The sequence below is a fragment of the Dendropsophus ebraccatus genome, chromosome 7 (genome assembly GCF_027789765.1).
Source record: "Dendropsophus ebraccatus isolate aDenEbr1 chromosome 7, aDenEbr1.pat, whole genome shotgun sequence".
NCBI lineage: Eukaryota > Metazoa > Chordata > Amphibia > Anura > Hylidae > Dendropsophus > Dendropsophus ebraccatus.
The window spans coordinates 80,431,549-80,457,928 of record NC_091460.1 but is presented as its reverse complement, the minus strand read 5'-3'; the positions used below and the strand labels follow the sequence as shown (position 1 = coordinate 80,457,928).

General features: G+C 41.9%; 1 protein-coding gene across 2 annotated transcripts in view; it reads right to left on the bottom strand.

Annotated features, from left to right (window-relative positions):
* Positions 1 to 11,037: 11,037 nt before the first annotated feature.
* NEK1 (NIMA related kinase 1) overlaps positions 11,038 to 26,380 on the bottom strand; it is a 130,336-nt gene continuing 114,993 nt past the window's right edge. For both annotated transcript variants that reach the window (XM_069977821.1, XM_069977822.1), the window contains 5 exons: positions 19,100 to 19,257; positions 18,395 to 18,624; positions 18,081 to 18,211; positions 13,244 to 13,376; positions 11,038 to 12,779 (listed from right to left, as the gene is read on the bottom strand). In XM_069977821.1, the coding sequence (XP_069833922.1) occupies positions 12,766 to 12,779; positions 13,244 to 13,376; positions 18,081 to 18,211; positions 18,395 to 18,624; positions 19,100 to 19,257 (666 nt within the window). In that variant the 3' untranslated portion in view covers positions 11,038 to 12,765. The remainder of the gene's footprint in view (positions 12,780 to 13,243; positions 13,377 to 18,080; positions 18,212 to 18,394; positions 18,625 to 19,099; positions 19,258 to 26,380) is intronic.

The window sequence follows — 26,380 nt, the reverse complement described above, 5'->3', positions numbered from 1 at the left end:
GACCTACTTTGGCTTCAAGCCAATTGTAATGACTTTACATAGAAGGGAACCTTATATTCTTAACTGACAAATGATTATGATGATGCTTAAGAAATGACTATAATTACCAGATGTATAATACATTTTATTTAATGAAAATGCCATGCTCAGTACTACTGTAAATGGAATGATACACCTCCTAGAGAAGCCATGAAGGGACCCAACATTTACTCATCAACAAAGCTCTACAAAGATTTGCTTGACAGATAAATGGAAGGAACATTTAAGGTCCCATTTCACCAAGCGATTATTGGCCATATTTGGCTATTATGTCCAATAATTAATTGGTATTATAGGTAGTGTTTAACCCCTTGCCTCCGCAGCCTGTTTTGGCCTTAATGTTCAGAGCCTATTTTTTAAATCTGATCTGTCTCTCTTTATGTAGTGATAACTCTGCGGTGCTTTTAACTATCGTGGCTATTCTGAGATAGTTTTTTCGTGACATATTCCTCTTTATGTTGTGGTATACTTTGGTTGATACATTCAGTAGTTTTTTTGTAAACAACACAACAATTGCGCAAAATTTGAAAAATTTACATTTCTTTATGTTTAAAATTCTCTTTTCCTAAGAAAGATAGTCATGCCACATGAACTAATTATTACTGCAACATCTATATAACATGTCTACTTTATGGTGACGTCATTTGGTGAACGGCCTTTTACTTGTTAGGATGTTAGAGGGCTTCGAAATTTTGCAGCGATTTTTCAAATTTTCAGGAAAATTTCTTATTTTGATTTTATTAGGGACCAGTTCAGTTCTGATGTGGATTTATGGGGCCTGTATGTTAGTTATCCCTATAAATCTCTCCACTGTAAAAACTGCACCCCTCAAAGTATTCAAATAAACATTTCATAAGTTTATTAACCCTTTAGGTATTTTGCAGAAATTTAAGTAAGTTGGAGAGGAAATTTAAAATTTTCATTTTTTTGGGCAGATATTCCATTTTAATCATTTTTTTTCCTTTAACACAGCAAATACCACTCACTATTTATTCCCCTTATTTCAATGTTTCTAGAAATCCCCCATATGTGGCCACAGTGTGTCACCTGACTCAACCACAGGCCGCCCACATGACAGAGACCTGGGGAATTTTGGGGCCTTTTTTTAATTTCAGGGTTTTTTTTAGCTATCTTAGAAGCAGAATTGTCATAACAGATATTTTACCTTTGGTATACACAGTTTTTGCTACTAACTTATATTCACCATTTTGTTTTTTGTAGTTTTTCCAAAAGGTTATTTTAGAAGAAATGTATTTTAAGATATTTGTGTCTATTGAAAGAGGATTTTAGTTGATGGTTCTTGAAGAGGAAGTACTCCATGTCATACTGCCCAGATTATAGAAAAAGGAAATTGAACTAGGATAAGGAAAATATATGTGTATGTGTCTAAACTGACTATATATATTACACACCGTATTTTCCGGCGTATTAAACGACTGGTCAATGTAAGACGGTCCCCAACTTTTCCAGTTAAAATAAAGAGTTTAGGATTTACTTGCCGTATAAGACTACCCCTCTTCCAATGCACACCAAGTAAAAATTACTAAAAACCTCAGACAGCAGCGAGATTTGAGAGGCAGAGAAGGAGGTACGGTAATACCAGTAGGATACATGGGCGGCCAGACGGGTGAAAGAGATGTGTTTTTCTGGGCACAGCGTCACTTTACCGTATCTTTCTTTTCCATACCCTGGACACCTGCAGCTTGCTCAGGATAGAGATAATACAATTGTCTATGTTATTGTTATTGCCATAAGACCCCCTTAAGAGTGTATTGCAATTTGGATTCCACTTCTAAGAGAAAAGCCACATAATAGAGTCTGTACTAGTGATGTCACGATACCAGAATTTTGAGTTCGATACCGATACCAGCTGTTTTATTTCGATACTCGATACCATTTCAATACTAAAGTTTTATTAAAAAAAACTAAAAATACAAATATAATGCCCCGTCGTCAACGCCCCCCCCCCCCCTCCCGACTGCAGATATGTGCACAAAAACTCCCAGCATACCTCTATGTGCACAAGGAGGTATGATGGGAGTTGTTGTGTACAAGGAGCTATGCTGGGAGTTGTTGTATACAAGGAGGTATGCTGGGAGTTGTTGTGTACAAGGAGGTATGCTGGGAGTTGTTGTGCACAAGGAGGTATGCTGGGAGTTGTTGTGTACAAGGAGGTATGCTGGGGGTTGTTGTGTACAAGGAGGTATGCTGGGGGTTGTTGTGTACAAGGAGGTATGCTGGGGGTTGTTGTGTACAAGGAGGTATGCTGGGAGTTGCTGTGTACAAGGAGGTATGCTGGGGGTTGTTGTGTACAAGGAGGTATGCTGGGAGTTGTTGTGTACAAGGAGCTATGCTGGGAGTTGTTGTGTACAAGGAGGTATGCTGGAGGTTGTTGTGTACAAGGAGGTATGCTTGGAGTTGTTGTGTACAAGGAGCTATGCTGGGAGTTGTTGTGTACAAGGAGGTATGCTGGGAGTTGTTGTGTACAAGGAGGTATGCTGGGAGATGTTGTGCACAAGGAGGTATGCTGGGAGTTGTTGTGTACAAGGAGGTATGCTGGGGGTTGTTGTGCACAAGGAGGTATGCTGGGGGTTGTTGTGCACAAGGAGGTATGCTGGGGGTTGTTGTGCACAAGGAGGTATGCTGGGAGTTGTTGTGCACAAGGAGGTATGCTGGGAGTTGTTGTGTACAAGGAGGTATGCTGGGAGTTGTTGTGTACAAGGAGGTATGCTGGGAGTTGTTGTGTACAAGGAGGTATGCTGGGAGTTGTTGTGTACAAGGAGGTATGCTGGGAGTTGTGTCAGGAGGCTGCTGCTGTACAACTGCAGCTCCCAACATATCTCTTTATGCACTACAACTCCCACCAATCAGCTAGTTATTCCGTTTCCTATATTTTGGGAGACCCCTTTGAGTCTGTGGAGGCTGCAAAGCAGTTATTGCCCACAAGGTATTCAAATATGTAAAAACCTGCAACAAATAACCATACCGCAGCATGTGAACACAGCCGCAATTGGCCAGTAACTTGTGTCATAAGAATTATAGCAAATGATCCGGATATTTTAAGGATTGTTATATATTGTACGTTTCTGTATATATTGCGGCACTGCAGCGGGTCTATGCACAGCACCAGGGTTGGCACAATGTACATGGGGGGAGACTGCCACAAAATATTCAGACACTACAATGCCATAGATAGAGGGGACCGAGAGAGAGAGAAAGACAGAGAGAAAGAGGAAACAGATAGGTAGAGAGATAGATAAAACAAACAGCAAATAAACAGATTGACACCCAGTTCTGGGCACTGGTGATGTCCCAGCCCTGGGATCCCACTGGCCTTTGTCTGGTCACATGGTGGGGACAATATACTGTAATTCCTACAAAATTCTATTCCATAAATAAGGGTATTTTTTTGTAGAGTCCATAGGACAGGACTGGGTGCTGGGTGGGGGTCCTGCAGCATATGTTGAGGGGGACCACCACACATTACATTGCAGCTCACTCAATTTGATCATCTTTTAGCACCTCAGACTTTTGATCCTTCTCATTATTTGCACCAACTGCTTCCTGAAGGTGGGATGTGCCATCTGCAGGGCTGGGGCCATGGTGGGAGAGGGGGGCTGCATGTGGGCCCTGGAGCTCTCCCAGAGTCTAATGGGAGGGGGAGAGGGTCAGCAGCAGGGATGGGGGAACAAAGGGCCATGGTGGCTGGGGCTAGAGGGTGATGGCTGGTGTCAAACTATATCTCATACATGTACAAGGGGGTTGTGATGGGATATGATGCTGTGCAGCTCCAGGTATATTCCCTATCTGTAGATGGATAAATAGATATATAGGAGAGAGATCGATAGCTGGATAGAGAGAGAGATAGAGAGGAGATACACAGCACTCACACTGACTGATGGACACAAGGTAAGAAGCCAGAGCATACTAGTAATGTAATCAAACAGACAGATAGGACATAGAGGAGAGAGAAGAATCCTCTGGCTTACAGTACAGGGAGAGGGTCCTGGTGGAGGAGGGAGGAGACACACAGGCCGGGAAGAGGTCACCACACTGTGCTATGGAGACCGCCGCGCAGCTGCCTCACATACAGACCAGTGATTGATGTCCTGACGACCTGTCCGGGCTGTCGGGCGGCTGCAGCGTTCTCTTCAGGCCCCCTGCTTCCGGGTCAGTGTGATTTCCCCTGAATGCCATCTACACTGGAATGCCGTTCTTAATAAAATGAAGGCTGCACAGCCCGCACCCGTGTGAGAGGGTAATCTGCAGGTTACATCCCTCCTATAGCCAGAGCCGATCCCCCAGTCACCCCCACATTACTCATTTCCGCACTGATCCTGACAGCGCCGGCCTCCCCCAACCTCACAGCTGTGCTGGACATGTAGTGGCCGCATCTCCTCCTCCTCAGGGCGCCCCGCTCCTTATGCAGGAGACTCGTGCTGCCTATGGAGCGGCTCGGGAGGTGTTAATGCCGCTGTCAGTTGTGACAATATGTACACAGTTACATAGCCGGCACTAGCGATCGCTGTGTGCCGGCTATTTGAATTTTCCGCCGCCGGGAGCGAACGGAGGGAGAGCAGAGAAGGTGACTGCGGGGGGGGGCACAAAGAGAACATGGCCGTCGCTCAGATAGCCGCCCGCGGTGTTCTCTGCTCTATACTTTATATTAGGCAGCTTAATATAAAGTATAGATATCAGGAAATCCTGGTACCGAACCGTATTTTTGCTTGTAGTATCGATATTCCGGTGCATCGTGCATCCCTAGTCTGTACATAATCCCACAAGAAAAATTATAAGCCCCAGAACAGTAGAGGTATCTACTGCACTCTGCCAATACCTATGAAAAAGTGAATTGGATGTATTTGTGAGCGCTTTGGGATGCACAAGTGATAAGGCACATACAGCTGTTATATATTTAAGGGTTAAACCATGCAAACAATGCAAAACATTCCAGGAACCTAGTAATGAAATTGTCATGTTTTTTTTTTATTCACTTGCAATGTAATGTTTTTCCTAAAATAAATTAATTATACTAATGAAGTGTGATTGGACCCTAGTCTGTAAGGGCGGTCCATGAGCAGTCTGAAGTCGACCCCTGGGTTGTCCATCCTGCCCTAGGAAAGTTTTCTTATAAATAAGTGGTAGAGGAGAAAAACGCAGTAGCACTCACCCTTAGACTTTTCAGCTAGCGGCTTTATTTCAATTCACATGCTGTGGGGAGGGAGAGGGTTCAGGTGTGTACGCGTCCTGGGACGGCCGTTTCGGGGACACGCCCCCTTTGTCGACCAGGTGACAAAGGGGGCGTGTCCCCGAAACGGCCGTCCCAGGACGCGTACACACCTGAACCCTCTCCCTCCCCACAGCATGTGAATTGAAATAAAGCCGCTAGCTGAAAAGTCTAAGGGTGAGTGCTACTGCGTTTTTCTCCTCTACCACTCAAGTACTTCTCACCTCCGTAGTGTGCACCCCCTTCACAGCAGCCATATTCACAGCTTTAGTCCGGCTTCAAGACTGTTCCCTGGTGCTCATCGAGACAGTGCACAGTTCTGGAGCGGTGCAGGCTTCTATATCTCACTATTGACTTTCTTATAAATAAACTGAGCTTTCCGGAACTACTCTGAGAGACTCCATACACCAATTTGCGTGTCTGTGTTTCTCTCTCCCCATCGCTGGCCCCTCCACCAAAGGGAACTCTAATTTGGTTCTCACAGGCAACTGAGTCTAGGCTTATGGTTAAGAAGCCTACCTAAAAATTGTGTTAACACTATTATACCATGTGTTTCATAGAGAAAATATAGACATGGTACTCACCATTAACCCCTTCAGGACCAGGCTAATTTTCATTTTTGCGTTTTCATTTTTTCCTCCTTGTGCTTAAAAGGCCATGGCACTTGCATTTTTACACCTACAGACCCGCATGAGCCCTTATTTTTTGCGTCACTAATTGTACTTTGCAATGACAGACTGAACTTTTGCATAAAATATGCTGCGAAACAGTTTTTACACCGTGTGTCCTATGGAAAAACTGACATGTTTTCGATGTTCCTCAAGTCGTTACGATTACAACGATATGTAACATGTATAACTTTTATATTATCTGATGGCCTGTAAAAAATTCAAACCATTGTTTCAGAATATATGTTCCTTAAAATCGCTCCATTCCCAGGCTTATAACACTGTTATTCTTTGGTCTATGGGTCTGTGTCAGGTGTCATTTTTTGTGCCATGACGTTTACTTTCTATCGGTACCTTGATTGCACATATGAGAATTTTTGATCGCTTTTTATTCCAATTTTTCTGGATTAATTGCGACCAAAAATGTGCAATTTTGCACTTTGGGATTTTTTGCGCTTACACTGTTTACCTTGTGAGATCAGGAATGTGATTAATTAATAGTTCGGGCGATTACGCACGCGGCGATTCCAAACATGTTTATTTATTTATTTTTATTTATAACATGGGAAAAGGGGGGTGATTCAAACTTATATTAGGGGAGGGGGCTTTTTACTAATAACAATACTTTTTTTTTTTTTTTTTACACATATACTAGCAGCCAAAAACAAACGAGTGCCGAGTCGGAGACGGTGCCTTCTTGGAGCGGTCCCCGGCTGGCAGCAGTAACAGAGATCGCTCCTCCGGGACAACGTCCCAGAGGAGCGATCTCCGCCACTAGACACCAGGGAAGTGCTGCATCCGGTAATCGGATGCAGCTGTCATCTTTGACAGCTGCATCTGATTACCTTATTAGCGGGCATGGCAATCGGACCATGCCCGCTAATAGCCGCTGCCCCGGGCTACATGAGGCACCCGGGACCGTGGCGGTTCAGAGCGGGGTCGACGCGCGGCCCCGCTCTGAACGCCCGCACCCGCGCGAGGATGTACAGTTATGTCCTTGTGCGGGAAAGGGTTAAGAAGTCTTTTTGGTTTTTATTGAATCATACAAACATGTGTAGATAACAGGTCTACGAGAGGACGCCCAAAGCGTTTACAGCACACTATTATACCATGTCACAGAGGCCTTGCGGTGCCAAAATATTTGTGTAAGAAAAGTTGACGTTTCTATCAGTACCATTCTGTGACACCCTGACAATTTTTTTTATGAGGTGTTACAAATAAACACTTTTAACAGCTGTTTTTATCATTTTTTTGTACGCTGTTTACTATGCGTTACATATGACATTTTATCTTTATTCGTCAGGTTGGTACAATTACAGTGATATCCATCCTTCCATAAACTGTCTCTTGCGTATTGTAAGACATGTAATATTTAACATTTTTTTTAGGGCTTTTTTTTTTTTGCGGCATAAGCGGACATTTTTAGTGCTACACCTCTTGGGCACATGTGATGTTTTGATAGCCTTTTTCTATATTTTTAGGGGACGGAATTAACAAAAGAATGTCATTTTGGTTAGTTTTTTATTTTTTTTACAGCGTTAATCGCACAGGATAATTAATGTAACGGGTTAATAAACGGGGTCATTACGGACGCGGCGATACTAAATAGGTTTAATTTATTTATAGGGGATCATTTATAAAGGGGGAGGGGGAGTGTGTATATTTATTTATTATATGTATTTATTGATTGATGTATTTGTGTGGTGTTTATAACTTACTTTTTCAGCTAAATATATAATACATTACAGCACATGATCTGTGCTGTAATGTATTATATAGTGAATGAGCTGTCAGCCTCAGTGCAGGGGCCTGATCTTTACAACCACAGCAGCCTAGACGCACTGGACAGCATCTGGGTTGCTATGGTTACCCCCGAGCCATGCAATCACTTGCACAGCTCTGGGGAGTCGGAGGGAGCAGATCCTCCTCCGGATTCCCCATGGACTGCGGTGCCTATGGGGTTAACTACCCGGGGGGAAGCACGGCTCCCCTCTGGGCAGTGGCAGCAGGAGGAGGCTGTGTGAGACAGCCTTCTCTCGCTGCCTGATCGCCGCAAAGGACAGCGGGGGGGGGGGGGGGGGGCCAGGCAGGGACAACATGATGTTGCAGGAACTACCTGCAAAGGGTTAAAGGCAACAATCAACTGACAAGCACGATGTTGGCTGATTGTTGGCTTTCAACATGTTGAAAAACTACGATAGCGACAGTCTGCTGGCCGTTGCTCCATGTAACAGCCCCGACAGCGGGCGGGGAACAAGGAGCAAGTGAGCGCTGATCTGATAGGTCGTTGCTGCCTTGCCCCTAAATATAGGCCCATGTAATAGGGCCTTTAGCGTTAACACAACCCTGAAAAATTTGATTCCGATAGCCTAATCTTAGTAAAGGTTATTATCACTAAATGTGCCAAACCATGAAAATTTACTATTATTTAATGCTAAAGTATATAAGTAGTCAATATTGAAATATTCTACTAATAACAATGTAATCATAAAACAACCAAACAAGCTTCTTTCCAAAAGCAACTATAGAAATAGAACTAGGTACCTTCAGAAATATTATGGTTGAGAAATTTAATGGAAGTAGTGAAAGAGGTGGTGGACAAAGATGGGTTAGAAATCGTCACACTAGGGGCCCCTAAAACTACAGTTCTTGACCCCAAAAAGGGTGTTCCAATTCAGACAACTATTATTGCCATAGAACACCATATAACAAAACACAAGGGGCGGTCCTGACATGTTTCTTGGTTTGGCTGTGGTAAGAAATGGGCATTAATAAAATAGCAACATCAGTTAACAGTGTAGCTTATATATTAATCTAGTATTGGTACTATTGTAGGGAGACAAATTATTGCTGGTTATGGTGCTAAGTAAGCATAGCACCCAAATGATGTCTGGGTCCTGATTAAGGTTAGTCTTAAGCCATCAATGTCTGATTGGTGGTGGTGGTGAGGGGGATCCAGCTTTGGACACCCAATTGATCAGCTGAATGAAGAAACCGCAATCCTGCAGTAACTACCACATCCCTTTATTTGGTAGTGGCTATATCTGGTATTGCAGGTAATTAATAGTCTCTTAACAGAGCTCTACTACCAGACACAGCCTCTACTAAATGCAATTATATTAAGAATGCTGTTGGATACCTGGTAATATATTCAGTCTTTTTAGGAAAGCCAGGAATTTTTCCTTCAGGTCAGAAAAGCAGAAGGTCTTCTTTTACATGCCCATAGTTGTTGTAAGATATTCATCAGCCGCTTGACGTGCAGGATTCCATGCATGTGGATGGGGCGCATATTAGGGAGTCCAAAATGTGTTAGATGCTTGGTCAGCAAAGAAGTCATTTCTACATTCCCAAAAATAGAAACGTCATGTATTCTTCTCTACTTTTCAAAATTTAGGAATAACTTTATATGATATGTGTTCAAATTGAAAATATATAAGCTAAATGATTTAATACAGTGCTTCTCAAACTGTGAGGCGGGCCTCACCAGTGAGGCGCCCCCTAGTTGTTAATGAGGCCCAGCTGGGGAGCCAGTTTTCACAAAGTAACTATACTCTGCACAGTCCTTTTGTTGTTTGCAGAAATCTCAATTATAGCAACATTATTAATTTATTTTGTACTTGATTTATTAGTATATAGAGCTTGGAAGACAGGTGAAAGGTAGCCCTAGCATTATTTTCAGCTTTTAAATGGACTTTCACCACAGATGGTGAGGCCCAGGCACCCTCTCGGTCAGTCTGGTGAGGCCCAGGCATTGCCTTGGTCTGTTGGGCGAGGCTCCAGTAGAAAAAGTTTTGAGAAGCACTGATTTAATACATATTACAAGTGTTAATTTTGTATTTTAGGTCAAAGCCCAATCATAATGGGAGACGATTACTTTGATTAAAGTGACACTCCAGCCAAAAGTTATCTTCCCCTGCCAGCATAAGCAGGGGGAGGGTAAACAGTCGCCAGCTCCCCTTCTGAGTCAGATGCCAGCTCCAGTCCCCTGTGCTCTCAAGTTTACAAGCAGAGTCACACAACACTTGCTGTATGGACTGGAAGTAACCAGTCCAATGTAACTTTATGAGGTACATTGATACATATGAGAATTCTTACAGAATTACACTAAGAAAAAGACGCCTAGTCCACACACAAAATCCAGTATGAACCAACTGTTCACAATGGGAAAAAAGCATGGGCTGGAGATGGCAATGTATCAGAGGAACTCAGATAAGAGAATGAACAAGGTGGCCATTCACCCAGACTATGCTTTGGCTGGAGGCCATCATCCTCTCCAGCAGCCACAGCCCGCACAGCTCTGAGAGTAGGGTCGTGACATCACCATTTTATCCAGAAAGTGAAGCCTTGATGCAGTAGTGAGTGCAGGGAAAAAAAAAGCACTTTATAAGCATTTCCCATAATAAATGTATATTGGTGATTTGTATAACTTTTGGGGGTGCAATACAATACTTTAATAAAAATGTTTTGCTGGACTTCTCCTTTAAAGAGAATCTGTCAGCTTCAATTCACGTTCCAAACTGCTGAGACTGTCACATAGCTCTTAGGTCAGGGAGGCACCTGGTACCACTCATATCTGTCTGTGATTCCAGGATGAAGAAAAATGCTTTCATCATAATAGTAAGAAGAGTCAAAGAGGCTTTCCCAAGCTCCTGAAGTGCAGCAAACACTTCCTCCATCCCTCTCCTATACCTGACCCTGCTCTTGAGCTTTCAGGTGTCAATCAAGCAAGGAGGGGGAAGAGAGGAGGCATTCCAGCTTGCACCTTTTCAAAGGCTTGGAAAAGCCTCTGACTCATTGTACAAGAGAATAAAAGCATTCCTCTATATTCTGGAGGCACAGACTGATATATGAAAGGCACATGTCTCCTTGTCCTAACAGCTATCTAACAGTGTCAGCAGTTTGGAACCTGAATTACAGATTCCCTTTAAATATGATTCTCATACTTATATATGTATAAACACACAATAAATGTAAGGTCGGATCCCATGCCGTAAAAGTAGTAATTAAGGAAACTGGACAAGTATACAAAATTACAGAATATCTTTATTTTGAAAGGTTAGAAATAATATTCATATTATAGATACATTATCATTCAACTTTTTTTTTTAATTTATAATATATGCAAATGCTTTGTAAGTTGCTCTCCAAAAGATGAAACAAAAATGTAGTATGACGTCAATTTGACAATGTTACAAATATACTATATATTATTAGATTTCTCATGAAACACAATTAAGGCATTGTTACGGTAAACCACATGTAGTAATGTAGACTCAAGAAAGCAGAACAGACATTAAAGGGGTTTTCACATAAATCCAAACTACACTGACACTATTTAAACCCTAAGGAACAGCTTAGTCCTTCTAATGGAGTGGCCATACAGAGCCACAGAACACTCATTTGCTTTAGAAACAGGGGCCCCAGTGGTTGGAACAGACACTGAACACCTATCCTATGGATAGATGATAAAGTCTGATTATGGGAAGACCTCTTTAGGGGAACACTTTTAACACTTATTGGAGTATAAGTTTGGGCACCTAAAATATTACAAGAGAAATATTATTATGAGAAATTGTAAACATAACAGTAACATGTCAAAGTAATCTTAATCAATATTTGGTTGTTATGAGCAACACTGATGCTGCTCAGCAGGTTTTTTTTTTAAATAATTGTCACTTTAAAAGACATGTCAAAAGTTTTGATTAGTTGGGGTGCAAGTGTTCAGAATGTGTCTGATTACTAGAACGAGATGGGAGTCTGTCTAGGTCACACCACACATCTCAGAATGCAAAAATCGCTGTAAATGCTTTACTTATAAGTTACTTAAGATATATGTAATGTGTAAAATATTGTCTGAATTCGTACAGAATCTTTAAGTGTTAAAAGTGATTTACCCCTTAAAGGCCTCTTTCACGCACTTTTTTTCTGCTTTTTTTAGGCTTATGAAAAAAACACTATAAATGCTTGCTGCATTTTGGGGAAAAAACAAACTGAAAAAAAAAAAACACCCTACTGTAGAACATTTTAATGGGCACTGTCACTTAAAGGAAAAAAAAAAAACACTACAACTTTTGACATGTCAAAAGTTTGTCTGTCTTGGTCTATATGTTCAGACCCTCTATGACTTGCTACCTAGAGATGGGTCAAGTTCGCAGTTAGGTGCTTCATTTAATGGATCTCACAAGCAAAATAGTGAAAATACATTGACTTATGCAAAAACGAACATCTCAGCCCTCTCTGAGACATATGCTCACACTAAATAAGAACCCCAGGATTATTCATTGGTGCCTGGTAGAAACTTGTAATTTAACAATGAGGAAGTCCTGAATTTACTCTTGGGGTCTTAACACGAACAGGCAAATAAATTAGAAATGAACAAATTATTGAAAACATATTTTAATTTAGAAATATGAGAAACGGAAGAAAACAAGAGCATTTAAAGCAGATGGAAATAAATTGTATTTGATTTCTTTTGAGGCCGGAGACAAAACACGTTTCTGGCCTCGACAATAAAACACTAGTGCGTGTATCAATGACACCAGAAAACCCATGTCCTGCCTTTAATAGGACAGCATGAACACATCAACAAGAAGTAGAAATATGTAATAAATTATGGCTCTGCCGCTCTCATCTGAACCGTTCAGTCTTTCAAGACATAATACATACCTTATGTTTATACAGTATGGACGAACACATATGGATTCTCATATTGCATGCACATAGAAAATTATCATCTGTGTTAAAAAAAAAAAATAGGCTTTGCAGCGGAATGGGTAAATGTGATGCAGATAGTCGAGCAGCAGGAAATTGTGTATGAGGGTCCTGAGATATTTATTCATCATTGTCTAGGGGGGAAAAAAAGCAACTAAAATTAACACACTAGGAAAACTGTCAAACACACTATACTGTACGGACATGAAGAACACACAGAAAAATGGCAAACATACTATGCTGTACTGACATGAAGAACACATAGAAATCTGCCCTGATATCAAGAACATGATATGCCACATCTACTACTGTATGAGCCTCATTGTCTTATATTAGAGAAACATTTTTAAGGAGCACCAAAACACTTGAACATTTAACTTAGGACTACCTTCAGCCAATGCATAAAAGATATTTCCCCCACACTTTGCAGGCTACAAATTTCAGTGTTACTACATATTAGAAACTAAAGAAACCATAAAATCTGCTAACCATACAGATGGAGAAAGTGGTGTTATAAAAAGTGGAGTTTCCCTTTAGGTCACTATAACCAGGTATGGGGATGGTATGCATAGAAGTAGGCAATAAAATCAGAACCAACCTTCTTGGTATGCTCCATCTGCCATGACTAGGCGGAGTATCCTGGGATATAGATACAGATGTTCACTGCCTAGAATGTTTTCCATAACTGTTGAACATGTGTCGATATTTTCATCTTCATCCTCATGTATGGCCTAAAAATAATTAAAAAATAAATGTAATCCTACTAAAAAGAAATAAATAAAAATGTTACATTTTAAAATTATACAAAAATAGCTCATTGATTAAAAAAACAAAAGATAACAATTTTAATTATAACTTTTTTTTCAAATGTATACTACTATCACATTACTCTACACAACATATTCAAAGAATAAAAAAAAAAAAAAAAAAACTTGTTATCAGCCCTTGGAGAGAATGGGGTGACTATATACTTGGCCACATACTACGCAAAACTAAAATTACAGTAATCCACTCAACAGCATCCAAATTGAAACTAAAATTAGAGGAGGAGGGGTTGATGAGAATTTCCCCCCCATGAAACAGTAGTATGTCTGTCTAGGATATTGAAGATGGGCCTTATTTACAGTTGGAATAAATAAGGGAAAAAAAGGGGGGGGAGAATTCTTTTTTTTTTTTTTTTTTTTTTTTTTGTTTAATCAATCTGATTTTTTTGCAGCCATTGTGGCACCAATAGTCTTTGCTTTCTGGAGAAAATTAGGAGTGGAGCTAAATCTTATGTCAAACACATGCACAGAAAAGTCAGATTTAAGAACAATTATGAAACGCTAACAAACAGAATGATAAAACATTTAAGGCTGCATTCACGATAGGGGATAATGAATTAAAGGATTACATGTTATTAGCCGGCATGATTGTGAAATGGCCTAAGTTTATATGCTGTCTGTGTGGGACTCAAAAACATGGTTGACAATGGTTGAAATGGGAAAACACTGGGTAAGGCTAGTTTCAAACATTTGACAGACGTTATTTTGAAATCACGGGCGTTTTTTGAACTCAAAATGACCACCATCCAAAAAGACGGATGTCAAACGACCAAAAAAAGATGACGTGTGAACCCAGGCTAACACTGGCAGAGAAAAGGACTTAGAAGTTTTAGTTGACTGTAAATGTAACCCCTAAAGGTCTGAGCCAATTTTCATTTTTGCACTTTTGTTTTTTCCTCCTTGTGTTTAAAAGGCCATATCACTTCATCACTTCATATCACATATCATTTCACCTAGAGACTCAACCCTTATTTTTGCACCACTAATTGTGGTGTGATGAAATATGCTGTTTGGGGGGTGTTTTGTATTTACGCCGTTCACCCTATGGTAAAACTGACATGTTACACATGTTCCTCAAGATGTTACGATTACTATGATATGCAACTTGCATAACTTTTATTTTATCTGACGGCTTTTAAAAATTAAAATCTTTAAAAAAAAACTAAATGCCTCTTAAAATTGCTCTATTACCATCATTGTAACGCTTTCATCCTTTAGTCTATGGGACTGTGAGAGGTGTCATTTTTTGCGCCATAATGTGTACTTTCTATCGATACCTTGATTGCATATATGCGACTTTTTGATCACTTATTACAATTTTTCTGAATTTGATGCAACCAAAAATGTGCAATTTTTTAACATACACATTATTTAGAAGTATAGATCAGTGTAGTATGCACTATACAGCACCGATCCATCAGATGTATTGCTCTGGTCTGCAGCAGACCAGATGCATGGGTTGACGAGCCGGGATCAGCGTCACTCCGATGCCCCGGACGGTTCAGAAGAAGGGATCTCCACTCCGTGATGACATCACAGAGGGGAGATCCCGCCACTAGACACCAGGGATGGCGCTCTGCATGGCTTTTAAATGCAGCTGTCATGTCTGACAGCTGCATTTAAATGTCCTTATTAGCGGGTGCGGACGATAGCCGTGGTCCCGGGCTACACATAGCACCCGGGATCTCGGCGGTTCAGAGTGGGGTCGCGGCACGGACCATCTCTGAACCCCCCCTAACGGTGCCATGACGCATGAGATATGTCATGGGTTGTTAAGGGGGTTAAAGGTGTACTTGAGAGGAAAAAAACATTTAAAAATGAGGGATACTTTTGGGGCAAGTGGCAAGCTTTGACCGATATATGTGGTCCTGATTTACTGGCATTGTTAGAAGCAGGGCGGATTATGACAAAGAATGACCCCCTAAATGACGTATATAATAAAGTATGGTCACACTGTAAAAAGACAGTAGGTATGGATAAGAGTAATCAATTCACGCCTCTGTGGTTTAATGTGCAATTGGCCCCGTTTAACAAATTTCACGACTGGTTATTTTGGGCAAAACGGGGGGTTATTAAGATAGAACATATGTTTGATCCAACTGGTAATTTAAAATCCCTTGAAGTTTTGTCAGCAGAATGGGGCCTTAGTAAGGGGGATACTCTACGGTACTATCAACTTAAACACATGGAGAGAGGGGTTAATGAGAAAGACTTATTGGTGGTGGAGGATTTTTTTTTTACTTAATGAAAATATAATGAAATCAGCTAAGGGCACGGTGGGGAAAATTTATAAGATGTTAATTCACACTGCAAATGCCAAACTGGAGGAGAAATTTAGATCTAGTTGGGTAGAAGATACGGGGACATGTGAAATAGATTGGGGAAGTGTGTTGGGCAATATAAAAGAGGTTAGTTTGAGAATGAACCATAGAGTTTCACAGATTTTTATAATTAGAAGGTTACACTTTACACCAGTTAAGTTGTTTAAGATGAAAGTTAGAAACACGGATTTGTGTGATAGATGTAAGGGGGATAGGGGGGATGTAATTCACCTGATGTGGAGATGTCTCAAACTACGAAGATACTGGGAAGATATATTTGGTCAAATCAAAATTAGACTCAGGGTGGAGTTGAAGTTCTGCCCGGAAACTGCACTGCTCGGGGATATGGGAGGGATAGTGGTCACGAGGGTGAAAAAATGTATAGTCAGTAGAGTATTGTTCGCTGCTAGGCTCTGTATATTAAAGAAGTGGATATCCCCGAACTTACCAACATTGGAGGATTGGAATAGAGAGATAAAGAGTTTAAAATTGATGGATTATGTAAAAGCCCTACAACTTATGAAGATGGATGAATATGAAAGCCTATGGTCAAAATGGTAGAATGGAATAGGGAGGTAATATAGCCAGGCAGAGGGGGGGGGGGGGGGGGTGGGAGGGTTGTCTGTTTTTGTTTTTCTTTGTTTTCGGGGTAGGATGGGGGGGGGATAATAGTTTGGTTAAATTTAAGATACGTTTAGAAGTTGGGGTGGATCTAGAAGGAGTTTAATTTGGAGATGGTGTAAGGAGGGGCAGACCTGGCGGGGCTGGCAGTAGGACAGCACAAGGAGAAGGGTGTGTGTTAAGGGGTGGGACGCCTTCCCTCTTAGTAATAGAATGAAGTAGGTGGGATGGGTCGGGTTTGGGGCGTGGGGTGGCGACGGCCGCGGCGGATGGTGGTCGAGAGTTGGTGGAAAAAAGGTGTGACTGAGAGTAAAGGAGACGCCATAGAGAGAACAATGTGCAATAATTGATTTTGCGTAGTAGGGATAAGTAAATAAAGGAAAATGCTAATAGCATAACAATAAATATATATATGGTAGAGTGTGGGGATGACTTCTGGGGGTCGCCGTACGGGGGGATGGCCCTTACATGGGGTCATTGACCATCGAGGCGACCCAGGTGTCACCAGCACATGTAAGGGGACCTGTGGAGGGTAACATTCCCGAGGGGGTCCTTCTGAGAGGAGGGAGCCAAGTTGGGGATGGTCTTTACGGGTTCCTTGCGATAGTAAGAGGGATTAAAAGTGATGGTAGCTCCGTGAATGAAAGCTGGTGTTTTGTGATCGGCCTGGTCTGTGGGCGGTCGTCGTCCTCTGCGCCCTGGACGTGGTCCGTAGAGGTAGGGGGAATAGGAAAGGAGGGGGAGGTGTATATGGTAGTTTAACCATGGTGTTTAGAGAAGTGTAGGGCGAGGGGGGGGTTGGCGTCCCAAGGTGTTGAGAGAGGATAACGGGGGGTTGGGAGGGGAAGGGTAAGGGTGATGGTATTAATAATAGTAGTGTTTATAAATAGGAGGATATGGAGTGCCTCGCCATGCTGTGCCAGGTCTGCCCTTCTCTAGGTGTACATTGTGGAAATAGGGATTATTTGGGGTAGGGTTGGGGGGGGGGGGTGCTTATTTCATTTGATGTGCTAAGGTTTATGTTGGGTCTGTTATTTTGTTATGGGGAGGATAAGAGGGGTAATTCGAAATTGGGTTGTGATAGATCCGCTGGGCAAGGACCAATTTGTGGGTAGTACAAACTTGATGTTAAAAGACTACCTTTTGTGAAAGGGTCTGTAAGTCCTTTTGTACGTGGTTTTCCCCTTTTTTTATGATGTTTTGTCATATGGTGTAACATTTAATAAAAATTTTAAAATTTAAAAAAAAAAAAAAAAAAAAAAAAAATGAGGGATACTGGCTTCTACTATTTTTTTTTTTTGCCTTCCTCTGGTTCAACAATATAAGATAATAGGCTTAACGGATATATGTCTTTTTTCAGCCTTATAAACTATGTAACAGACAATGTTTGGGAAATACAGTCAACATGGTCACAATCAAACTATTTTTGTCCATTCAAGTGAGCCACAAAAAGTGGTATGAACAGGGTCATACTGACAGCAGCAATCTGAAACTCAATTCCTGTATATAATCAATACAGGTTTCCTATATACACTATTAAACATTTCTCACTACAATTTTTTTGAGGTACTAACCATCACCCACTTAAGCCCACTACTTTTGATGCAGAGTACCTCACCTAACCTAAGAAACATTGAATGCAAATATTTAATAAAAAATTTCATGTTACCTTTATTTTATTGTAAACTTCAATGAACCTTTCAAACCCAATCTCTTGCTCTAATTTCAGCCTCAGTTCCTCCAGGTGGCCAAAAACACTGTCCCCATCATATTCATTCTCAAAGTCCTCACTGCTGTCATCTGCAGAGGAAACAAATTATTCTCATGAAAAGATAAAGAATGATTACATTTTTTTTAATCCTGTGCCATTGGGTGATTTTATGGTTTCTGCCTATTACAGCTGTCTGCACTGCCAGATAAATCTTCATTATATGTGAAACTTGGCACAAAGTGTAACCCATGCCAGCTTTACGGGAAACGTACCTGAATGCCATTCTTCATTAATTGCACTTTCACTGCTTGGCTGGTTCTCCTCATCCTCTATGTCTGCCTCCTCAGCCTCCACATCATGATTCTCCACTTCATTCATTTTATTCTTATCTTCACTTATGGTATCTTCAGCTCCACAGTAATCTTCATGGGAATCCTCCCTTAGTAACTGCTCCATTGATGCCTGTAGTTCCTGTAGATCTCGATCTGTCTCACCGAACATACTGCACACCACCAAAAGAAGTATGGAATAAAAGATGTTACCGATACCCTTTCTGTGCATTGTGACTATTAAGAAAACCACTCTTTATGGTGGATTCACACAAACTGTATTGCAGCAGGTTTCATGCTGCTAGTTACGCTGTGAAATCTGCTGCAATACTGATTTCTATTAAAGTCTATGGCACTTCATTCTCATTTTCATTTCACTGTTAGAATGTATTGTGCTATAGACTTTGTAAAAATGAACTGCTTAGCTCCTGACATGTTTACCTGTCCGTGTTCTACCAGTGTGCTCCCACATACTTCTCCGGGTCCCCGCACACTGACATCTCGCTCAGCCAGTTATTGGCTTAGCAGGCCGTCACTAAGCAGGGACCCAGAGAAGACTTTAAACGTGTAACAGAAAGATTTTCTTGGTGCTCAGAAAGGCCTAATGAAGATAAGTGTAAGTTCTGGTAAAAATGCCATTGTACTCACGTGTCTTCAGAATCTGAATGATCCACATCTCGTACAGGCTCATCTTCAATGTCCTCGATTTCTAGGTGCTCCTCGCCTTGCAAGTCAGCCACACTAGGCACATCCACCAAGGTCTTAAACAACTTCGACAGATCAGGCAGCGAGCAGGTTCTCAGCATCTAAAATAAAAAAAAAGACAAAGGCAGTCTACACACTGGCCCACATAGCAGGCATTACATAAACTAGCCATGACAATGGAGGTGAGCAGAGATTTCCTGTAATGGTAAATGCAGACATTAAGAAAATATGGAAGTAATTAGAGGACAGTTGTACAGGAAGATTTTCATCTTTCAGTTAAAAAGAAAAGTATTGCAGTTTAGGCATCTAGAAAGCTGTGAAATCTCACACCCGTTTTCTCACACTTAATTCTTCTCCATTGTAAAAGCACTTCCAGACACTGACTTTAAAAAGAAAAAAAAAATGAACTTTAAGCTAAGTTTCCATCTGAAAAAAAAAAAATCCCCAAAACAGGCATGTAAAATCCTGAAATAACATTTGCTTTGGAGACATAACAACATCTACTTCAGTGACCCATGACCTTTCCTCTGCGCACCGACTAGGTCCAGGCACGTGAAAAGAGATTTGGATACTTGGGTAATAATGTATTAGGTAAGCAGGTTATTTTTATTTACTCCTGTTTGTTAGCTGTATTGGTGGCTCAATCTCACCAATCATCTTTAACTCCTTCATGGCTGAAGGTACGGTTTGTGTTTTCAGGATCATAGCCATAGACTTGAGCTGTGTAGATTTAAATGTAAATTCAACTGTACACATTTTCAGCAATAGGCAACATTTCTTAGGCAGGTTACAAGGGTTCTGGCATAAAATACCCTGCAAAAATACCACAAGCGATGACGCGTGACATTTTAGTGAAAACATTTGCAATTTCTCCTGTTGCTTAAGCCTCCAACAAATACCCCCAAACAATAAATGTTCAACTGTGCACTAGCGGACAAGTATTTAAACATTACTTATACACAAAATTCAACATGATTAAAGTTCAATAGATATACAAAGGAGATACAAGAGACTGAAGCCTGCTTACAACAGACAAAATAAGGGTGGGGTCCCATCCAGCCATGCTAGACAGTCATACACATGTGTAAAAAAGTATATAGTTTATCTTCACTATGAACAGCACATAACTGTTCCCATAGAAGATAAACCCATATATAGTAAGGGGGGTAAAAAAAATAAAAAAATTATATAATATCTCTCTCTGCCGACCCTGAGTCCAGGTGTGTGTGTGTGTGTGTGTGTGTGTTGGGGGGGGGGGTTGCTAGAAGGACCTGCTGTGTTTGCTGCAAAGCAATGGGGAAGGACCTGTGGTGACGTCATAAGGGGGCGGGGCTGAGAACGGGAGAGGCTGCATATGGATGAAGGACCTGTGATCATTGTCATGTGACATGAGGGGTCGGGGCTCACTTATACCTTCCCTCTGTATGCTGTGAGTTGTAGTCCTCCTCTTATACCTCCTCCTGTAATGGCCTCTGATCTCCCATAATAACAGGCTGTCCATGCTGGGAGTTGTAGTCCTCCTCTTATACCTCCTCTTGTGATGTCCTCTGATCTCCCATAATAACAGGCTGGACATGCTGGGAGTTGTAGTTCCCCTTGTATACCTCATGTAATGAGGACCCGTCCCCCGCCCGGATTACTGAGTATGGTTTTATTTTTTTACTTTCTTGTGTTGAGGGAGAGCAGGGGACATTACTATGTGGACTAGGCAGGGGACATTACTATGGGGAGCAGGGGACATTACTATGGGGAGCAGGGGACATTACTATGGGGGGCGGGGGACATTACTATGGGGGGCGGGGGACATTACTATGGGGGCAGAGCAGGGGCATTACTATGGGGAGCAGGGGACATTACTATGGGGAGCAGGGGACATTACTATGGGGGCAGAGCAGGGGCATTACTATGGGGACAGAGCAGGGGCATTACTATGGGGACAGAGCAGGGGACATTACTATGGGGACAGAGCAGGGGACATTACTATGGGGCAGAGCAGGGGCATTACTATGGGGACAGAGCAGGGGCATTACTATGGGGACAGAGCAGGGGCATTACTATGGGGACAGAGCAGGGGACATTACTATGGGGACAGAGCAGGGGACATTACTATGGGGACAGAGCAGGGGACATTACTATGGGGACAGAGCAGGGGACATTACTATGGGGAGCAGGGGACATTACTATGGGGAGCAGGGGACACTACTATGGGGAGCAGGGGACACTACTATGGGGAGCAGGGGACATTACTATGTGGACAGAGCAGGGGACATTACTATGGGGAGCAGGGGACATTACTATGGGGAGCAGGGGACATTACTATGGGGAGCAGGGGACACTACTATGGGGAGCAGGGGACACTACTATGGGGAGCAGGGGACACTACTATGGGGAGCAGGGGACACTACTATGGGGAGCAGGGGACACTACTATGGGGAGCAGGGGACACTACTATGGGGAGCAGGGGACACTACTATGGGGAGCAGGGGACACTACTATGGGGGGCAGGGGACATTACTATGGGGGGCAGGGGACATTACTATGGGAGCAGGGGCATTACTATGGGGGCAGAGCAGGGGCATTACTATGGGGACAGAGCAGGGGCATTACTATGGGGACAGAGCAGGGGACATTACTATGGGGAGCAGGGGACATTACTATGGGGAGCAGGGGACATTACTATGGGGAGCAGGGGACATTACTATGGGGACAGAGCAGGGGACATTACTATGGGGACAGAGCAGGGGACATTACTATGGGGACAGAGCAGGGGACATTACTATGGGGACAGAGCAGGGGACATTACTATGGGGACAGAGCAGGGGACATTACTGTGGGGACAGAGCAGGGGACATTACTATGGGGACAGAGCAGGGGACATTACTATGGGGAGCAGGGGATATTACTATTGGGTCAGGGGAAATTACTATGGGGAGCAGGGGATATTACTATGGGAGCAAGGCAGGGTACATTACTATGGGGACAAAGGGCATCTTTACTATATGGAGGGCACAGCATTGGGACATTATTACTATATGGGGGGCACAGCACGGGACCTACAAACCTCCTTACTTTACTGCACATGACACCAAACAGTGGAGTTACTACTGTATGGGAGTCTATGGGTGGTAAAAAGGGAAGGAAGTTGCTGGAAATGTGCGGAGTCTTACATGTTTGTCTGACAGGTCCCGAAGAGATGAATTGTAGCTTGAAAATATCATCATGGAGGTCTGGGCAAGATGGAGAGGAAACGGAGAGCGATCGCCTCAGATCAAAGAAGACGTCACCTGTGAGTCACTGGATAACATTTTTTTTCAGTATTTTGTAAAACTTTATTTGGTAGGTGTGCCCCGAGGTGTGCTATACAAAGGGGCCCCCTGAGGCTCTCTCGCCCAAGGGCCCACAAAAACCTGGAGCCGGCCCTGGTAGTAGTACAGACAGTGCACCACCATCTCCCATCCTGTACTGTATAAGACTGCTGGAGTGCATATACAGTACAGTAGTAGTACAGGCAGTGCACCACCATCTCCCAAACATTACAGTGCTGGGGTGGGGGGCACTCTATACAGTACAGGATGGGTGAGGAGTTAGTGACTGCTGTACTATAATTGCTGGTTTTGTTGAATGTTTCTTGTGGATGATGCACTGTACAGTATAGTGCTGTTCTGTCCTGTCAGGATTATACTGGGCACTATACAATGTATTATATGGGTAACGTGGGTAATTACTGGTGGCTGCTGGAACCAATTAAAACACATTTACATTATTTCCTATGAGAAGACTCTGCTCAGTTCTCAAACTGCCTTCCGAAACCAATTAAGTTTTAGAACCGAGGTACCACTGTGTGTGTGTGTATATATATATATATATATATATATATATATATATATATATATATATATATATATTATACACACACACACTCACAATTTGGGGTTAGGGCTGAACCCCGAGAGGACTATGCATCCTGCACTGTGTGACCGCGGATCCAACCTACATTGTATGTCTATCTATCTATCTATCTATCTGATGGTTGAAGAGAAGAGGGAGTGGATAGATAATTTCTATATTAACATTTTGTCTGGATATGGTACAGATCTATACCTGCAAGTATGGAAGTATGGATTTTATTTAACAAACAGTCCATCCAGAAGAAGGTCGGCACATCCTCAGATAAAAATTTACTACTTTATTCCAATGTGTTAAAATCTCATGGTACAAAAAGTCACAAGCAAGGAACAAACAAATGCAAGAACTTATGGGTTTCTGTCCAGGGGACCCTTAATCATAGATGATCACCCTTATACACACATTTTGTGTACCAAGATTGTCTACTGTGATTGTCTATACTCAACAGTAAGTCAGTACATGCTAAGAGAATTTACCTTACAGAAAGGACAGAATAAATATACTACTAGAAGAAAGAGAACTAGAGACAAGCTACACATATAGTAAGCCTCCATAAAGGGGGTTTAAAGCATTATTAATCAGGTACTTAGATGTTAACTATATCTATATCTACAAACAAACAAAAAAGTTTCTTTAATATAAAGTTTCTTTCTAACGCTGAAACGTTCTACCAGTCTCTATGTGGACATAATTCAAGAATAGTTGCAACAAGGATGTATAAAAGGTATAGAGAGAGAGAGGTGATATGGAGCTACAAAGAGGAAAAACATCATAACAGTTCATTAAAAACTAAAGATGAGAACTAGAATAAAACATCAAAGTATCCACAGAGAGCAGCTTTACTGCAAACTTTATGAAAAGCGTCCACATGCACAGGATCACAGACATAAAACATTAGGGAATCTACAAAGGGTTCTTGTGGATGTCAATGATAGAAATCCTAAAAGTTTTGAATCCACAAGTGGAAAGTACAGGGGCAGTGCAATGTTTCAAGGTCACCAGGAATAGACATCCACTACAGAAGAGATCAGACTGTGATCCTGTGCATCTACTGGGTGTTTTAAAGATACAATCCAGCAAGTGGTTTGATGTTTTACTCTTGTTCTAATCTTTCTGTTTCACACACTCTGGGAATATGCGGCATGTTTCTGTATTTCTGAGGCAGAGACTGCTCAAGGGTCTTAATATGAACTTCTTAATAATCTCCCCAGAGTATCAGTCTCATTTGCATCACACTGATTTCTATTAGCCATGCTGTGCAGGTGATTATTTATCCCTTTGTAGAGAAATCATTGACTTTGATCACTCCATGCTTCCACTTAGTATGAACATCAAGTAGCCACTTACATCCATTTAAGATAATAGATCGGTGATTACTCACTTCATGTGAGGACATTTTTGTCATTTTTCAAATACAATCCTCTGAAGTAATATTGTATTCGCTTACGTGACAAACATCTCTCCCTCTTAAAATAAGCAGTTACCTCTTTCAGTCCTTTTGCAGCCTGAGTATTTATTACTAGGAGTACTAAAAGTGATAAAGTCAGCCAACATCATATATTCCTGTATGCCATCTATCAATCAAAGATGACAGGGCTGTCAATCAAAGGAAGGAGGAGGCAAGCAGTAATATGGGATGTAAATGCTGAACACTTGAGGCTACCAACGCCTCCATGGGGGCACCAACCCCCCATTTGTAGGTTTGAACAAAAACAAACAAACAAAATAACACAAGTTGCTCAGCTCACAAACACTTACTCACCCACTGTATTAACAGGTACAAGCTTACACCAGTCTTTATAGTCTACTATTTCTGTCAAAATTGACACCAATTTCTGTCCCTGTCCCTTCTGCTAAGCCCTGCACACCTTTTTGAAAAATAACACAGGTGTCGTAAAAAGGAGAAAAGTCTTTAAAAAAAAAAAAAAAAAAAAGCACTCCTGGATTGAGTTATTTAAGCTGATATTACCTCAATTAATTGTTCCTTTCAATCTAAAAATTCCTGGAATAGTTTGCTATCAGAGACACTGGCTGACAGCGGGCAGCAGAGATTATTCATGAATAGGAGGGAGGAGAAAGCAGCAGTGAGGTGTGCCAGAGTGCGGCACAAACGCTGAGACACAACTCCTGTTTGACTCTTCATCACAGTAGGAGACCTGAAATTGGTAATTTGTCTGTGGAGGGGATAATTCACAAAGGTCTGCTTGATCTGTCACTGAGCACCTTAAACGCGGTGATCGCTGTAGATCACAGCGTTTAATGGTGCGTTTACACAGACAGATTTGTGAAGCCAAAGCCAGGAACAGACTATAAAGAGTGAACAGCTCATAAAAGGGATGACTGACATTTCTCCTCTTTTGCAATCCATTCCTGGCTTTGGCTTCAAAAATCTGTCAGATAAATCTTTCTGTGTAAACACACCCTAAGGGGTTAATGAGAGTCAGCTGCGTGATCGCTGTGTGAGCGGGATCGCTCTCCCTGCAGCGCTCCTGCTCACATCAATAACCCTGTCAGTCAGGAACATATACAGTTAGGGCCAGAAATATTTGGACAGTGACACAATTTTCGCGAGTTGGGCTCTGCATGCCACCGCATTGAATTCTGTTGTAGAGGTTTTATTTTAAATCCAAGTGCAGATTGTAACGTTTAATTTGAAGGGTTGAACAAAAATATCTGATAGAAAATGTACAAGAAAATGTAGGAATTGTACACATTTCTTTACAAACACTCCACATTTTAGGAGCTCAAAAGTAATTGGACAAATAAACATAACCCAAACAAAATATTTTTTTTTTCAATATTTTGTTGCGAATCCTTGTGAGGCAATCACTGCCATAAGTCTGGAACCCATGGACATCACCAAACGCTGGGTTTCCTCCTTCTTAATGCTTTGCCAGGCCTTTACAGCCGCAGCCTTCAGGTCTTGCTTGTTTGTGGGTCTTTCCGTCTTAAGTCTGGATTTGAGCAAGTGAAACGCATGTTTAATTGGGTTAAGATCTGGTGATTGACTTGGCCATTGCAGAATGTTCCACTTTTTTGCACTCATGAACTCCTGGGTAGCTTTGGCTGTATGCTTGGGGTCATTGTCCATCTGTACTATGAAGCGCCGTCTGATCAACTTTGCAGCATTTGGCTGAATCTGGGCTGAAAGTATATCCCCGGTACACTTCAGAATTCATCCGGCTACTCTTGTCTCCTGTTATGTCATCAATAAACACAAGTGACCCAATGCCATTGAAAGCCATGCATGCCCATGCCATCACGTTGCCTCCACCATGTTTTACAGAGGTTGTGGTGTGCCTTGGATCATGTGCCGTT